Source organism: Monopterus albus, unplaced genomic scaffold (genome assembly GCF_001952655.1).
Source record: "Monopterus albus unplaced genomic scaffold, M_albus_1.0 scaffold47.1, whole genome shotgun sequence".
In the NCBI taxonomy this organism is placed as follows: domain Eukaryota; kingdom Metazoa; phylum Chordata; class Actinopteri; order Synbranchiformes; family Synbranchidae; genus Monopterus; species Monopterus albus.
The window spans coordinates 1,767,056-1,785,098 of record NW_018127927.1 but is presented as its reverse complement, the minus strand read 5'-3'; the positions used below and the strand labels follow the sequence as shown (position 1 = coordinate 1,785,098).

General features: G+C 39.6%; 2 protein-coding genes across 4 annotated transcripts in view; both read right to left on the bottom strand.

Moving 5' to 3' along the window:
* pcolcea (procollagen C-endopeptidase enhancer a) lies at positions 1-6,983 on the bottom strand. Of its 3 annotated transcripts, XM_020600540.1 has the most exons (11): positions 6,319-6,983; positions 4,511-6,072; positions 2,644-2,752; positions 2,290-2,548; positions 1,577-1,701; positions 1,318-1,454; positions 1,106-1,214; positions 859-1,009; positions 691-768; positions 439-609; positions 1-329 (listed from the first exon to the last, which is right to left on the bottom strand). In XM_020600540.1, exons 2-11 carry the CDS (start codon positions 4,597-4,599, stop codon positions 199-201), a joined length of 1,359 nt encoding a protein of 452 aa, XP_020456196.1. In that variant the 5' UTR covers positions 4,600-6,072; positions 6,319-6,983; the 3' UTR covers positions 1-198. The 3 variants fall into 3 exon arrangements, with proteins under 3 accessions (XP_020456196.1, XP_020456193.1, XP_020456195.1); XM_020600537.1 differs by having other exon boundaries at positions 859-1,214; XM_020600539.1 differs by lacking the exon at positions 6,319-6,983 and having other exon boundaries at positions 859-1,214; positions 4,511-6,135.
* A 102-nt stretch (positions 6,984-7,085) lies between these two features.
* The window catches only part of vamp2 (vesicle-associated membrane protein 2), a 17,037-nt gene continuing 6,079 nt past the window's right edge, over positions 7,086-18,043 (bottom strand). Inside the window, exons 2-5 of the mRNA XM_020600541.1 lie at positions 15,298-15,403; positions 14,232-14,390; positions 13,853-13,904; positions 7,086-13,579 (exon numbers count right to left, since the gene is read on the bottom strand). Coding sequence (XP_020456197.1) covers positions 13,563-13,579; positions 13,853-13,904; positions 14,232-14,390; positions 15,298-15,403 — 334 coding nt within the window. The 3' untranslated portion in view covers positions 7,086-13,562. The remainder of the gene's footprint in view (positions 13,580-13,852; positions 13,905-14,231; positions 14,391-15,297; positions 15,404-18,043) is intronic.

The following is an 18,043-nucleotide window of genomic DNA, read 5'->3' as shown; positions in this document are numbered from 1 at the left end:
TGAAGGAGATATAAAACCTTTATTCATATATAAATAACCAACATAAGGTTTGGCAGGTTTTTGAAAAAACAGTGTCTTTATATTCCTTTAAGATGTTGGATAAAACTTAAATGTCCTGTAATAGATTTGCATTTTTCATTGAAACCTTATGTGTTTGATATGTCATGTGAGTTTCCTGCCCTCGACAGATGTGCAAGGTTAACACGGTTGCTTACTGATATTCATTAATAATTTGTGCTGTGGGGGTTTGTACGATGCGATGAATGCACCAGGTTCCACAATAGCACGTCCGTCTTCATCCACTTGACCCATGATAATGTAGGACTCACCTATTAGAAAGAAACATTAATCGGTGAAACATTTTTGATTAACTGAAGATGTTAATAATATGTGGTGTACAGCATATAAGTGTGTGTGTAAATCCAAGATGCGAAATACCTCTGCGGAAGACTGGACACCTCTTGCACTTTGATATCAGCTTAACTGATACGATATGTTCATCCTGAGTGGTGGTTAGTCGACCTGTCTTATAGCTGTTGATGATGGAGGTGTTAACAATAAGAGTGCCACGGGGCCCCGGAGCCAGAGACGTCACTGTCCCAGTTATCACTGGAAAAAGCAGGGCTCAGTCAGAACACAGCAGCTAGCTGGTTACTTGTTGTACATGTGAACTGTAGGCAGGAAACCTACCAAATTCACTGGCACAGAAGCTGGATTTGAAGTTTCCCTCTCTTTTACAGGCTCTGGCACACAGTGGATTTTGAGGGACTTAAAACATAAAGAACACACACACAGATAGTGCTTTAGGTACAGGCTCCCACCGGTCATGGACACATGTGTGCACATAATTTCACCCACCAGGCCTCTTTCCATCTGGCCTTGTGACTACAACTCTTCTGTCCTGTCCTGTGGTGTCCTGTCCACGGCCTCTCACAGGCTTGTTTGGTGTGGGTCTCTTGGTGGGCTCAGGGGGAGGAGGCGACACATATCTGGTAGTTGGGGCAGGTGGCTGGATGATAACAGCAGGACGTTCAGGTGCAGCAGGTCTGACTTCAATTTTTGTTTTGTCAATCCTTGTTCTGGCTCCTGAGTTAACTGGTGGTACCTGAGAACCATGAGGGATGCTGGTATAGTGGGCCAGGAAGCCATCAGATGTCACACTAAGGTCGGACACAAACTGGACCAGTAGTGTGTTGCCACTGGTAATAATGGGTCTGTACAAGAGACAAGAAATGAATGGGGTGTTCAGTTGAAAGTAATCAATTTAGAAATTACTTTAGAGGCTAACAAACAGCTTTAAAAATATCTGCCACTCACTCTGGGGCTTGATCACCACAGTATCTTCCAATCAGACGGGAGTCATCTTTCTCACCGCCGTTAAAAAATGCCACATAGTCAAACCGACAATAGGTGTCGGCCTCCAAGACAAACTTATCAAACCTCACATGGATTACCTGGTACCCAAACAGAAACAGATCTATGATTTTTAAAGGGTCACCTGTAGAATGGATTTACATGTTAGGTATGTGAGGACTTTGAAAAATGCTTTCATGCTGTGAATGAGTGTGCTGTTGACCATATCAGGCTCCACAGTGATAAGCCAGGAGCAGCTGGTTCCTGGTGGGTACTTTTTATCCGGCCAGTTGGGTGTCTTTATCTCTCCCTGGGCTTTGGTTATCTTCCCTCCACAGAACTGTTGGTCTGAAACAAGTTGTTCACACTCCATGAGGTTAATGAGCAAAAAAAAGAGTAGTCCTTTTTCTAGATATTAATTAATTGCACTGTAATAAACTGTAATAGAGAGTTTTTACAACCTGGTAAGCCAGCTGTTTATAATTTACTGTATGTACTCTATGGAGCTCTAGTAAATGACTCATGAAAAAATTTTAGAAAATAATATTTTAGAAAATTTTGGGAAGTTTTTCCAAAAATGTTGAACTTTTACTTTAACCATTAATGAAACCCTTCATAAAGTGTGTCTTGTTGGACCAAGGTATTATTTTTAATTTTAATAACATTGTCTCAAAAGCTTGAACAATAGGACACACTAATGGTAAAGTTGATAAGCCTCAATTACATATGTTTTGTGGTGAGCACAGAGGTCTGAAAATGTCAGTAACAAATTATGAGTAATTATGTGAGTTGGTTTTCTTTCTTTCTTTCTTTCTTTCAATTTCATAAAAATCCATGTGCTGCATTTTAAACTTGGTTTATAATGTGCGGTGAAATGCCAATGCCAGCATGTTTGTCTGCATGATATAAAAAAGAAAAAAACATCTGACCATGTACCATTCACATATGGTTTTACTCCGCTGAAGTAGGCCACAAACCCTCTGCTCTGTGTCTCTGCATCAGACACCATCTCTAACATCATGGTGTTTGTGGTAGAAATAAGAGCACCAGGTCGGAACGTTCCACAAAAATGACCCAGTTTTTGCACCAAGTTGGAATGGCCGTTGTAAATATCCAGATAGTCATACTGACATTGTGAATCAGCCTCCAGGTCAAAAATGCGGAAGGAGAGCGTGACCACGTTTCCCTCAGGGACCTGAAATCCAGAGAGATTGTACATGAGTCAGACACAGAAAGACTAAGTAAGGAGACAGTATTTACAGTACACATGTTGCAGGGTAAGTGACTCACAGTGATCCTCCAGGTGCATCTGCTGTTCGGTTTATAGAAGCTTGGGAACCCCTCACTGCCAACAAAGCCTGCTTCTGCAACCAGGTCTCCTCCACAGTGGAACACTGGCCTGAGTTGGAGGAGGCAACAGAATGCATTAAGTCCGCTGAGACTCTTTCAGATACAAGTATTCAAGGACTTCCTTTACCAGACTGGCTCTAAACTCTGGAAACTCATGGTCACTATGGTATGGTATGATATATATACTGGCCAAACAGTATATATACTGTGTTTAAACAAAGATTCTCATTATCTGACTGTCAGGCCACATGGAGTGTAAATGTTGCTGCCACATTATTCCGACATTTAATTTCCTCATTTAATGGCTGGAATTATAGGGCCTAATATTAAAGCAAGTAAAGAAGAGGCATAATTGTCAAACACCATCAAGCTATTTGTATCAACACTTATGCTCCACTGGAACATGATTAGGAGAAGGTGATTTATTAGCAAAGACTCACGAGAGACTCATTTACTCACATGAGCCCTTACTTAATTTGATCATATGTGGAGTGTTCGATATTAAATAAATAATTATTTGTAAAAGAAATTGCCACATGAATAAGAAATGATTACACCTTAGGTCATTATTATAAAATGTTATTTTATAACTTTTTGGGAGTTTTTGGGGTGAGGTCATTTAACAGCAGGCTAACTAGCTAAAAAAGGTTGTGAGCTTGGTTTATTCATTATAATCAAAGTGAGGAGACTGTTGATGGGAGCAGACAATGTTAGCTGGTTAATTCAGGGTCACTTCATTAGTATTATAATTTCAGAGATGACACAGTATGTGTGTGTGTGGTTGTGTGCGTGCATGGATAACACATTGTTGATCATTTTTATTTTGGCTACTTAATATTCAAGTTGAAAGTGAATGGATAGGCCCTGTTAAATATGAAGCCACTATATGCCACAACACACAGCTGATGATTGTCATAGTGATAGGGGTGCCATGACACACACACACATACACACACACACACACACAAACACACACACAAATTGCTCAATTCAAAATTAGCTGACAAGCACATTTTACAGCTGACAGACTTTTCCTGTCTCTAGTTATTGTGTCAGACTGTGTGATAAATTCTGCTTTCAACACTCATTTCACAGAAGGAACAATTTCCTATTTTAGGCTGTTGCCAACAGGGATTAAAAAACCTCATTTGTATACTTGTCTGCCAAAAAAGACATTCAGACTTTTTGACTTTATACAGCCTATTTGTGGTGTGGGAAGTTGTTTTTGGCTCAACTTTGAAAATGTTGTTTTTCAGGACATTTTATATGTGAGAAAGTTAGAAAAACAGACTGTCCGTTCCTTTCTGAAAAAGTAAACACATTGTTGGAAGAACAAAACAACAATCTGGCCAACCAAAATTAGATGCAATGGAATAGTTTCTTACAAAATATGGGCTCAGACAGCAGAACCCCAGCAAAGCCAGACGCTTTGCTGATCAGAGCCAGGATGTCTAGAATGAGAGCCAAGTTGCGCTGATTCGACCCCACAGGCAGAACCCAAAGCATTAACATCTGTGACTGCTCAGTCAACATGCCTCACATTATGAGCCATAAACCAAAAGGACAACTCTGCACCCAGTCAAACAGTGTACTGGAAAGAATGTACTTACAGAGACAGGATAAAGTTCAAAGTATTTTCAATCTAAAGGTGCAGGCTTGTGATCTCAGACAGTCGAGGACTGTATCTATCTGCAATTTTATCCTCAATTAAAACATCAACAGAGACACATAAATGAAGATTACAGTGCTTTCAAAGTGACACCATGACACATTCGGCACACACATTCTCCACCCCCTGGGACCTCACCTGGTGTAATTTGTCTCTTGAGCCCTCGTCCATCTTAAACTTAGAGAGAGGAACAAGTAGAATCCCCAGATGCAGTCCGCATGCATCATGATGCAGTGTGCATACAAAGCAAGGCAGCCTGTTGCAGAACAGGGAAACAGCGACAGGAGGCAAGAAATGAAAGACAGGGGACAGAGGAGGAGATTGCTAATGCAGGATGGGCGGAGAGAGAGTGTGAGAATGGGGAAAGAAATAGACACTGATTGAGCAACAGCTGGGAGAAAGAGTCATGAGGGGGATGACGTGAATGAGGAGGAAGGGATATGAAGGCATTAATTAAGGCCAGATGTTTCCTCCAGAATAACCCTGGTTTCAGTATAACAGGGGGGAGAAGTACGTACATATCGGAATTCATGGCTGAGGCTTTGAAAGGAGCTTATCTTTTTACCCTGAGGTTTTTGGTTCTCCACATGGTTGAACCTTAAGGTGAAAGAGGACTGAAATTTGGGTTTGAAGGTGCTTTTGATGTCCAGTGTGAGTGTGTGGCTGATCATTATGCACATTGCACAGGTGGGGACAAAGCCTGAGGCTGTAACAAAAGCCTTTGCAACATGTGAGACATTTAACTGACTAAACAGAATCATTTTAAGTAAGATGATTAACTTTAGTGATCTAGTTTAAACAAATGCCATACATTTTCCAAACAGTGCTCCAGTAGAACCAAGACAGGAAGGTTTTGTAAACCTAATGGTCTCTTTGCCTTTACCATATTTCCCTAAGCCCCAGGGGCTCCTTTGGCTCCATAACATCTGAGCCACAGTGTCTGTTTGCCTCTACTGTACAATCCAGGCAAGAATAACACTCACTATTAAGAGGATGAGCCAGCCCTCTGGCCTACATTACTGAGGCCTGTAGAGGGGGATGCTGTTTCAATAATGCTCTAAAATCAGCCACTTTTTATAAGAGAAGCAGAACTGCTGCACCTTGATCAAAGTCTGGAGCAAACCGGATGGACAGCCTATAAAAGCACAAAGCAGGGTTTCCATGAAAAGAATGTTTTTCTAGTTGCTTGTGGCACATACTGTAACTTTAGCTCTTGTTTTACTGTGGGGCTCTACTTTTTAAGGCTTCACAGCCTGTTTAAAAAAAAAGTTTTGATGTCCTATAAAGACTTGAGTACTTGACAGTTTTGGTGCTTATGGAGAGCTGGAGAAATAAGCATTCCCCTGTCCTGCTGTGCTGTGTTTGTGTTAAACCAAACTTCTGATAAGAGGCAAAAGAAGCAAGAATGTATTTACATCCAGAGTCGGCTGGCGGGGGGGCAGTGTCTGAGTATGCAGAACTGTGCAGACCCTGACATTACATGTGGGTGTAAGAGTGTCCTTCATACTTAGCAGGAATCCAAGTGTGTAGGTTTCTGCAATCTGCAATAACCCTTGGTAAATCTGTCAAGCTGGATGTGCATTCTTTTTGGAGAGGGACAGTAGTGGGGGAGTATGTGAATGGAGATAGGGGGTAGACAGATGGATAAGAAGAGGGTAGGCTGGATAAAGCAGAAAAATGGAAAACAAACTTAAAATGACCTGATAGAATGACAGTAGAAAAAAAGTGAAGAGCACCCTGGCGTTATATATTGTCCTTGTCTCCCTGAGCCAACATATGACTACAATCCACACATTCCCTCCACACACTACTCTATTATTACATCCAAGTTAATCTCTTTTAATTATGAAAACCATATTTAATGTTACACAGCACTGCAGAGGCTGAAAAAAGGATAAAAACAATTGTGACTGATAATTTTATAACAAGCATAACTCTATCTGTACCCTGTAATTGTGGTTCCTCTCAATTCCATTCTCTGTAGTTAAAAAAAAGGTCTGTCTTCCAATGCAGTGCTGTACAGGGGACCAAATATCATGTGACAGCAGTAGGCCTAGATAGAAACAAACACACAGAGATAGAGATTTGAATAAAAATCAGATAAATCCTACAAGATAATGGAGACAGGCACTAGAAGACTTCAAAGTGTAAGTATAGAATGAAAAATCAACATTTGTCAGTAGTTTCAAACAACAGTTGTGGCCTGCTTCTCTTCAGATTTAAAAAGGGATGTCATGAAAACATAACCATTTCTTTCCAGGATACAATTGTGCGCTCAGTGTATGGACAATGTGCTAAAAAGCTCACTTGCACCTTATTTGGCATTGGCAAGGTGTGGCATTAAAGTGAAATTATAAGGAGCCTAAAATACATTGTTGGTGCATGTTTGTCTAACAAAGACTAAAATTAAGTATACAGTAGGCCTACAGTGTCACATGTTTCATGCAAATGTTCAGGAGATACATCATAATGTGCCACAGCAGTTAAAAAACAAACAAACAAACTATTCCTTTGGAAAAAAAGATAAGGCTTTCAATACAAATAGAAATATTCTGTATATTTTCCAAAAAAGGTAAAATGGAAATGTCACACAGCCTCATGCAACTTTGTTCACTCTATAATTAAATAATAGGCCAAAAAAAAAGAAAAAAATTGGGCAAAAGAAAACGAACTGTTGTTGCATTGATATACTTTTGTTTTTTGTCAAGTCAGGTCAAGTCAAGTCAGCTTTATTTATACCCCAACTTTCATACACCATGGTAGCTCAAGGTGCCTCGCTTATAAAAGCATAGATAAAACCATACAACATTAACAAAACATAGAAACAGACAAACAAAATAAATATCCCAAGGCAACTGAACTGCCATTTCAATATACTGAGAATGTAATATTTTTATGAGGTGAAGTAGACGTTATGTGAAGCACAACTGTGATAACTGGGTGACACATTTCCCTCTGAACACACCAACATACATTTTGTTTCAGTGGGTCCACAACATAAATACCATAGTTGTCATGGGGACACCTGCTGGTGAAAACATGAAACTATAACATAGACAGTGGCGCTGCTGTGTTGGTGCAGCAACCTTGTGTTGAAGGTTCATTTCTTTTTTTTTTTTATTATTTTCTATGGGCTTTTTGTTTTTTTACACTTCACAAATAATCTTATAATTCCAGAAATAACAATGTGTGTTAAAGCCTGCATTAGACTAATTTAACTCTAGTTTAATAGGGATTACTTTCTTTCCTTGTCTAATAGCTTTTTGAGATTTGGATAAACTCGCAGCTTAATAGAAAACATATGCATTAGCAACTAAAGATAAAGTAAAAAAGGAGCAGGTTATACTGCAGGCTACTTATGTGGTTTGAACAGGACCCACCTTGTGTACTTCAAAATAAAAGTCACAGGAAGCGACTCTCACTGATGGTTCATTTTACCACAGGCTGTAAAAACTACAACAATTTTTATCTGCTGCTTTTTCACAACTATAGACTCTACCACCAGCACTGCTACTACTATTACTACTCCTACTACAAACTCTAGAAGGAGAATGTCCCTTCACTTTGCGTGACAGTGGGGCGATTAGGATAATGTGACAGCGTAAGTTTTATCCTCATCTGAACCCCGTTTCTCATGTCATACTGAATGAAGATTTCCCACAGCCTGACAATTCACTAGCTGGTTTTAAGAGTGGCTTATGACTGATCCACAAGGTATTAGTAAACAGCCAGTGTTAAACTACATTGTGTGACACCTCAGATTATGTGACCTAAATACTATAATTGGATTTGAACAGCATAGAATACTTAATATAGAATAGTGGCCTATTGAATAGTAGCTTATAAACCCACGGAATCACTGTATTTAGCCTGAATGCACTGCATGACCTGCATGAGAGTTAATGCTTCTCTGGAGGGTTTGCACTATAATACAGTGATGTGTAAATCCTGGATACACATGTAGGTCACATGCAGATAATGAAAACATCATTTAAATTTCGTTGTTCTTGCAAACACACATTGTTTCTTCTGAAGGGATTATATTTTTAGCAACAGACAGATAGGACTAAGTGCACATGCAGTCTGTGTGTAATAATGTGAGTTCAGGATGTGGAGGTTAAGGACTGACTCTAAGCACAACTGTTTGAAGCAACTGTGGATGTATTTTTGAAACTTCCACATAATCAGGATAAATTTAGAAAAAAGGTTTATCCTAATAAACATATTCTTGTTCATACAGGTCAGATCCCAGGTCCCAAAACTGCAGAAAAAATTTTGATCTCCCCTTTGTTACACACCCACAATGCATACAAAACACACACATTGTCATAGATACTGTTTTTCCAATATACATATATTTCATGATGTTCATCATTATAATAAGACATTGATAGATTTACACTACAATTATTTTATGTACTTTAGTTTTTCATTCAGCCTCCTCTTCTTTACACTGAGTCAACCTTGTTTAATTTCTAATCCCATGCCAAATGACAGCACAATAAATTTATCAATAAATAAAAGCAAAGGAAAAGAAAGAAAGATGATATAAATGAGCACATTGCCCATGATCCTCCAGTCCTGTCCCTCCTTTAAGGCCAGATGAACAGGGGCAATATGGGCCTGTGTCCCAGAAACCCCACAGAGAAATTAAAATCATCCCTCAAAAATAATGATTTAAACAAAAAATTTATCTTGTAGATACAAATGACACTCTGTAAACTGTAGGATCATTCTAAGTGTTCTGGACGATTGAAGGTAAAACTACTTTTTTCTTGATACCGTCCCATTTTCCTTGCCTTTACCCTTCAGTGCTTACATACAAACAATTCAGTGACATCTGGAGTTATTAATAAATTGATGCAAAAAAAAACCCCACAATATTTGGTTCAAAATAAAACAATAAAACATATATTAAGTAGAATATTGTATTTCTATCGCCATCCAGTGAACATTCAGCGGCTCAAAGGGTTCCCTCCTGTTGCTGCACTCATCCCATTTGGGGGCGACGGCCTGGGAACATTCGTCTCTGCGTACATATCACAAGACGCAGTGTTTTGTTCTGTTGGTCTCCTTCGTTCTGTTCGTTTCCTTCCAAGTTTGAATTATGAGTTCACAAGTTGTAATTCAAACCTGGAAGAGGGTCTAAACCCTTTTTTCCAAGCGGTCACCATTGCACTTCCCATCGCTACAAATGACCTGAACGCAGCTTTAAACTGAGATCACTGAACAGTTCTTGTGGTTGACATAAGACAATATTCTCCAGCGAATCATGTTCCCATCCCACCAAAATGGTCAAAGCACAACAGAAAAAGTGCCATGGTATTAAAATAATATGCGTGCTTCTTTTCATATAGACGATAAAGCACGAGAAAAGGAGAGCACGCACTTCATTTTCACCATTGTGACAAAATTGGTTGAGCACTCACAGGACAACAGCTGAATTGATAGATAACATTGAAGTCCTACCCCAGTCAGTAGTTTGATTTTACTTCAGTCCACTGTATGGTTAACTCCTCCAGTATGGCTAAAAAGGACCACATTTGTAACCCTATAATGCTTTTCTGTTGGCAAAAGAACCAGATTTTACAGTTTGCTAATACAGTTCTTGCCCTCTTATATATTTTGGTAAATTGCTAATACCTTAAACCTGAGGATATAGAACCCCCTACACCCCAAAACATCCCCATATTACGGCACCAACCAATGCAGATTTTTAACAGTTGTCTTGGTTTATGCCTAATAGCTTTTGTTTGTTGCTTTGTTTGTTTGTAGTGTTGTTTAGTTCTGTCTTTTCAGTTTAAAACTATAGCAAGAGAAAAGTAAAGAGTTGTGCTATGATTAGTTATCAGATCATGTGTCTAAAAACTTGTTACAGCTTAAAGAAGCTCTTCAGACCTGGATACATGTGGTGGGGGAAACTGGATCTGAAAATAGAAGCATGTCTTCTTCTTTGAGTTTTAACTTGCATATGTTAGAATGGCACACCCGCAAGCCAAACTGACACATCATATAAATAGTGTGTAAATGCGTGTCTAGATAGGACAAGCCTAAGCCTTTTAAAACAAACTAGGGTTGTTGGGACAGCCTGTTCCTCTCTATTTGTTTTTGATGGCAATTGGCAGCATAAGCATAGAAATCTGGTCTTTGGTAATCTTCTGCAGTTTTGTTCTATTTAGAGAAAAACATGTAGGGGCTGTCGGAGGTGGAGTGGATTTGTTAAGGTTGGGGTCCTTCATAATAGAAGTGGCTGGCAGATCTGTAACCTTTCTGCTTGTGTACTTCAGTGGTCAAAGAAACAACATGCCCACACTCTGAGATTTAAGCAGCCCAATCTGTTGGGATGAACTGGGGATATTACCAAGAGAGCTATTCTAACACACACATAGTAACATACAAAGTTGCACCTGCACTCACCCCCCCAACCACACACACACACACACACACACACACACACTGGATTCTGAGTCAGTGAGTACAGCAAAGGGTGGCAGGTTGGCCTACTCAGCTGGCGGGGAAGATAAAAATTCATGTTGCAGAAAGACAAGGCTACTAAGGCTTTACACACACTTGGCTTAGAATATTGTAGGTGTTTTTGTGGTCTTTATATTGACTGTAGATGACTATAAGATCTGACAGCTCAGCTCATACTTTTCAGGATCATTAACAATAATGTCAGTGGCAGCAAAGCAGGAGCTGACTTCCTGCTTATATGTTGTAGGCTCGCACACTTAAGAATTCTCCCTTTCAATAAACATACAGTTCATGATAGACTGCAACTATTTCAAAGCTTAGATTTACTACAACCACAAGCAAAACCCTGTAAATAACAACCATGTGTAGTTAAAAGCCCTAAAAATCCCTCTCCTAATCTGAATGTTTGGTTTATGTCATCGCATGTTCATGTGTACAAGGCCTTAGTTTGACAGAGGATTAAAAACCAAGTGCATCAAATTGCCCTGCTCTCCTGCTCATAATGTACTCAAAACGGTAGTGTACATGGGAGTATATGCCAAAAAAGGGGATGTAAAAGTTCTAAATCAAACCAGTGAGGGCACCAATGAAAGAAAAAACTGCAATAACAACAGAAGCCGCTCCCTTGTTGCTTGGCAGTGTATAATGCACAGAGCTGAATTACAAAAACCACAGTAGACAAAGGTAAAGAGGAGCTTACTGCTGTTTGTAGTAAATGGTACTGTTTGTAAACCTCCTCTTTACCTGTCTGGTTCACACAAAAATATACTATAATAAAAAATAGAATCTATTTTGTAAAAAAAAAAAAAAGAAAAGAAAAAGGCCTGAACTACTGGGAGAGACACTGAGACAGAACCACTCTTCTAGCAAAACACTCTTTTTAGGAATGCTACTGTTTTTTTAAATAACTGCTTCTCATGTTTCTTGTTACTAACATGCCCCAGAGTTAACAGACTGCTGAACTAAATCTCAGCGGTGAATTTGACATTTTACTCATTAGCCTCTTTTCTTGCATTTTCAAATAAGGCTGAACTGTCTCTTTTTTATGTGCTCTTCACGCAGAGAGGTTTTGCTGCAGGAGGAACTTCTCTGGCCGGGCTATTAACCAGCCAGACAGTGCCATGAAAAACAAGGTTGTTTGTGCATTTTAAACTGTGGTCAGCCACTCCCTCTACACAAACTCAAAGTGTGCGGGTGTGTTTGACTGGAAATACTCTACACTAACTAACAGAAGAGACTGGAGACTAAGGCTTTTTCAGTGTCCATGTAAGTAAGTGGCCAGTGAGAGTCAACCTTTATGCAAATTAATCAATTGTTAATTTATGCAATAAATGTAATAACAATTGTATCCTCTGGCATGGCATGGCAAGCCCATATCTACAGTTTGACATTGTTGACGTCTCCACATTATACTCTAGGTATAATCATTAATATTACAAAAAACAATTTGAACTGATTGAAAGTCTAATCCTGTCTAACCAAAATTTACCCTTACAGCTACTAACTATATTTTCTCCTATGGTTTGTATGACCGATTTTCTTGACACAAGTTTCATGCATGTATTTTTTTAAAGATACTTACACTTACATGTGCTACAGTAAGAGCATCTGCACTAGTCTGCAATGAAGGAATGTTTTCGAAATAAGACACTACATAATATTTAAAAAAAAAAAAAAAAACATCTACAGACATTGGTCCAACTGTACTATGGCAGTATTGAAATTACCAGAAGTGTTCAAGCATGCTGAGACACTCAAGAGGGCTGCGGCATTACAGAGACCTCAGATGAAAGTTGTTAAAGGGAGAAATGACAGATTGTGAGAGGATCTGATGGAAAGGACTGGAAATGATGAATAATCGAGATTGCTTTAACAATACATGCATTATTTGTAAGGTCGATCAATACTGGTGAGCATTAACTCTCGCAGAAAAACCTACAAAGAAAGCTAAGACTTAAATTTTTGACAGCATCAAGTTAGAGAAATCTGGAGCTGAACGAGCAGTAACCTGGGGAATGTGTAAGGGCAGTTTTGTCTGTGGAATAGCTCCCATTTTTGTAACTTGATATATTTTTAAAACCATTAGTCCTCTTACATATGTTGGACTAACCGAATGGATCAATCAGTTTGCATTTCATGTGTGAAATGGAGACTGACTCCACTGTGCAAAAATACACAAAAAAGAGAGAGTAAGCACGGGACGGACAGATGATGAGAACATGCAAGACACACACTTTGATTAATAGGCAGTAGTTAACGATGAAGCATACGTGAAATTAATACAAAAATTAAAAAACTACAAAATGCACACACACACGCACACACACCTACAAAACAGTATATATCAGAATAAAACTCTACAAAGACCTATATATATCAGGTATGTAACAATTATCGCCAATTGTTGTTTCCTTTTCTGTTGTTGCATTGTCACAAGTGTTTGGTTCTCAGTATGGCAGGTTAGAAAAGCCAAGAGTACCCAGAAAGGAAACAGGGCCACACACGCACAGGACAAATATTGACAGGGGGTCCAGAGGCGAGGTGGTGGAAATGGGGGAGCAATGGGGCCCTGAAGGATTTAGGGGTGTTATATCAAGGCTAATCAGGGAGATATAAAGAATAAATTAATTATCTGTGGCTAGTTTTGTCATCAATTTGAAGGGTTTTTTTCTGTAGTAGGGAAGTTGAGATCAGACTGGGGTAGGAGCAACTCTTCTTAGGTGCTGAAGTACACTGTAGAAAGAAAGAAGAGAGGAAAGGTGATGAAGTCTTCTTCATAATGTTGAAAGCATCAATATCAAAAAGCTATCGAACCATTATTTCCCTGTCAACTTTTGGGATACATTTAGATTTGTTCAAATGATACAGTTTGTCCTTTTCATTTCAAAACATGTCTTGTGTTACATAATACAGTGTATACAGCATGTGTATAATATGTGACAGACATCACTGTTATCTCCACTGAGATAACAATAATGAATTTAGGCTCAAATCAGTGACTCTTACCGATAATGACGATGAGGACAATAACGCATATCACACCCAGGATAATCATCATCTGTAATCAGTGGGTTTTCAGAAAGAAAGGTTGTTAGAAAAGTAGTAAAACTGTTACATTTTTAATCAAAGGTGTCATTTGAATCATGAATTCATTGTGTAATTCCATGATATCTGACTAGTGCTAACTAGCTAACACTGTGTCAATGTCTAACCCAGTCTCAAGAAAATGATGCTTGTGAGTGAAGACTTCATCAGAATTCAACAGCTGTGATTGGCCACATATTCTTGGATCCTTTCCTTGCTGTTTTTCTGTCTATAGGGCAGTGTAAAGCAGCCTTTGTACACACATGTTCCCTGCATGAGTAAGCATGTCTGCATGGCTCACCTTGGCATTTTTCCACCAGTATTTATTTTTCAGTTTTGCAGCACTGGTCTCAAACTGAGAGGCTCCAGCCTGCAGGGCATCGGCCCTGTCATCCAGTTCTGACAGCTTCTGATCACGCTCCAGAACCTTATCCACATTAACACGCATGATATCCACCACCTGGAGAAAACAAGTGAAACAACATAGCCTCAGTAGCTATCAAGGAATCATTGAGTTTGTTTTCTGCACCTCCATCACTGTCTGGTTTGGCTCAGCAACCAAACAGGACAAGCACAGACTTCAGCGGACAGTGAGGACTCCAGAAAAGGCCTGCCTTCCACGGAGGACCTGTACACCTCACAGGTCAAAAGGAGGGCGGAAAGGATCACTGCAGACCCCTCACACCCCAGACACAATCTGTTTGAACTCCTCCCCTCTGGACGGCCTTACAGGTCACTGTGCACTAAGACAACCAGGCACAGGGACTGTTTCTTCCCCCAGGCTGTCGCTCTGATGAACACTTAACCAACGACAGTATGATTGGACAATAACGCTCAGTAAATATACCTCGTACAGATTATACAGATTCGTACAGGTCTTTAGTTTTAAGTACTCTGTTTTTTTTTTCTATTTATCTCATTTCAATGAGCATTCCTTTGACTGTCTGCATGGTTTACTGCCTGTTTATACTGCTTATTTTGCACTTTTTGTTGCTGTTAATACTGCTTATTTTGTTATATTACACAGCCTTATGCTGGTTTAATGTTGCATATCCCCTTGCATGGGGATATGTACATACACATTGAGAGCTGATGTACCAGAGTTAAATTTCTCGTGTGTCCGACACACCTGGCTAATAAAGCTGATTCTGTGCGTGGGTCTGACTGGTAGATATAAATTATGATTGGACATTGTGTTTCATATCTAACCATGGTTTCAAATGTTATATATAGTAAATAACTATAGTGAAAGGATTGTAAAGACAGGGCTGAATTACTGTACCAGAAAGTGACCAGTAAATTATGCTAAAACTGCAGATTAGATCCTCACAACTTGACTTTGTGTTTGCAGTGAGATGTGTACCTACCTCATCCACCTGTGCCTGTGTCTGCTGCAGACGGCGGTTGCTGGTGAGGTTGGGAGGGGGCTGATTGCCTCCTTCTGGTGCAGGGGCTCCAGTGGCAGGGGCAGACCTAGCGATGAAAAATACAAATATCCAGAGGTTAAAGGATAAAGGATACCCAATGAAAAGCCTAAGAAAGCCTCAACAGCGCAAAGCAATGTCCTCAAGACATGTTTTTATCGAACACATCATAAAGTACATCTCACTAATTGGACAATGACTGGTGTTCCCCATTTGAAAAAGAAATACAGCAGCTTTTCTGAAAAACTTGTTCAAAAAGATAGAATTCGTGGTTTAAAATGATCATTAATAGTCCTTTGTATTTTTGCATATTTTACATGCCTTTATAATAATATGTTTATGTGTTACTTCTGCTGTCTTAGTTGCAACATCAGAAATGGCTTCAACACAGACTAAACTGCTCAGATGTGGGAAAACAAAGCAACCGTGACCTTGCCTCACTTGCCAAATATGCTGCATCTGTTATCATAGAGTATTCATTGGGGAAAAGTTAATGCAAAAGGATGTATTAAATTTGTGTAGGCCATCCATATATTATTTGGGGGATTATTTGACATTCAGTTAGTTTTTGCTGTAGTTTATTTTCCCACAGAGTGTGAACTTCTGCTATGATGGAGACATTACTGGTACAGTGGTGTGTATCAGAAGAAAGGAAACATGTTCACATTTATAAATGGGTGTTGAGATTAAAGTCAGACTCAGATCTAATTTGTAGAATCTGAAAGGTTCACTTAGTTGGTGGGATTGCTGTGCAAGCAATTCCACGATAGGTTCTTCTCAGATTCTCTTTATGATGATGATGATGAGTTCACCGTTTTTCTAATCGTATCTCCCCCTACACTGTTTGACATAGAGACATCACTCAGGCATCAAATCATGAGGACATTTTTGGATATATTTTTATTTGTAATATATCTTATAGTTGTTGAAATATTCATCTTTTTGTCAAAAAGATTTCCCATTAGAAATGAATTCATGAAATGCTCAGAAATTGACAGAATGTTCTGAGGTTAGAATGGGGACACCAACAGTTAGAATGTGAAAAACAGTTACATTTGTCTAAAAAATGTATTTCTCACTTGTCCGCACAGCCACAGTTTTTATTCTACATACGTATTTTTTTTAGTCATAGACTACCTTATCTTGATTCAGATAATGTGACTATTTCAGCAATCACACTTACAGATTTTTTGTCCAGAGCCTTTAAGTGACAGGAACACCATCCAACTGCTCCATTCACTGACATTATAACTGAGAGCAGTACTTTGAGGTGGGAAGCTGAAATGAGTGCTTTTGGAAATCACTCTAGAGAGCACATTTTTTTACACTACCAACACAAATTTCACACCACCACCACATTCAGCAGTCTTCTCTCTCAAAAAATGTAACATTTTTTCAATAGGAAATACTGTCTTGTCTTCCTGAGCTTGAGTTTGCAAGGTTTCCTTCAGCCTAATTGCTCGCTATAAAAATGTAATCATTTTACACAAGTGTGATCAATCAGAGTTAGAAGTTAAATGGCAGATAATTTGAGTTGATGAATCCTTAATTCAATGCCCCCCATGACAAGGACCTAATTGTAAGCATAAAAGATATATGATGATTTTTAGTGATAACAATTAAAGCCTGGAAATGCTCAAGCTGTTTCAACAGACAGCAATCCCCGAAAATTGCATTTGTTTACATGTTAACAGTGGAGAGTTCAGATAATCACTCTCTATTACTAGAATCAGCAAGAGTTGGCAAAAGTCAAGTTGATTAGTCATGTTGCTGTATCGTGCCCTACACTGACCTGTTCTTTTGGCTGCACTATGCACCAATAATGATCTCAGTGAGGTGCAGAGTTTAAGTACAGGTGGCATTTGCTGCTTATCTTTATGTAAACATTTATTACTACCTGTGTTTTTTGCAGTAAGAGAAGCCAGTACATCAGGGGAAAAAAAATGCAGTAATAATGTATGAATACTAATTTATTACTCACAAAGATGATTTTTAATTAATTTTATAAAACTACTTGCTTTTTTATTTTTGTTTCTTTTTCATTTTCTTTATTTTTTCATATTAAATATGAGACTCCAGCCTCTCTCGAGGAGTATGGTTCCAGAGTCCAAGCTGTGCGTGGAGGTGAGCCCGACTATCTCTAGCTCGTACATCTCAACCTCCCGCACAAGCTTGGGCTCCTTCCCCGAGTCTCAGTGTCCAGAGTTCAGGTTGTCGGGGCCCTTGCCTTCGACTGTTGCCCGATCCACTGTGCACCAGCCCCTTACGAATCCTCCTGCAGGTGGTGGGCCCACGGGAGACAAGCCTGGTTGGCTCGTCGGACTCCTGAGGCAGCTGACGGGTACTGGCAGGCCAAGCGGACTGCAGCCCGGGTAGTTGTGGAGGCAAAAACTTGGGTCTGAGAGGAGTTCGGTGAGGCCATGTAGAGGGACGTTCGGTTGGCCTCAAAGAAATTCTGGAAAACCGTCCAGCGCCTCAGGAGGGGGAAGCAGTGCCCTGCCAAAACTGTTTACAGTGGAGGAGGGCAGTTGTTTACCTCAACTGGGGACATCGTCGGATGGTGGAAGGAATACGAGGATCTCATCAACCCCAGCATCACATCTTCCGATGAGGAAGCAAGAGGCCGGGGGCTCGGAGGTGGACTCGTCCATCATCCAAGCTAAAGTCACCGAGGTAGTCGAGACGCTTC

Bases quoted from the DNA above. Each gene is read 5' to 3' on its own strand.
- pcolcea (XM_020600537.1), bottom strand. From the start codon at position 4,599: ATGATGCATGCGGACTGCATCTGGGGATTCTACTTGTTCCTCTCTCTA. The intron at 2,753-4,510 runs GTGAGGTCCCAG...CCTCCAACTCAG, and splicing joins CAAGAGACAAATTACACCAG to GCCAGTGTTCCACTGTGGAG. The intron at 1,215-1,317 runs GTGAGTGGCAGA...TCTCTTGTACAG, and splicing joins TGTGGTGATCAAGCCCCAGA to ACCCATTATTACCAGTGGCA.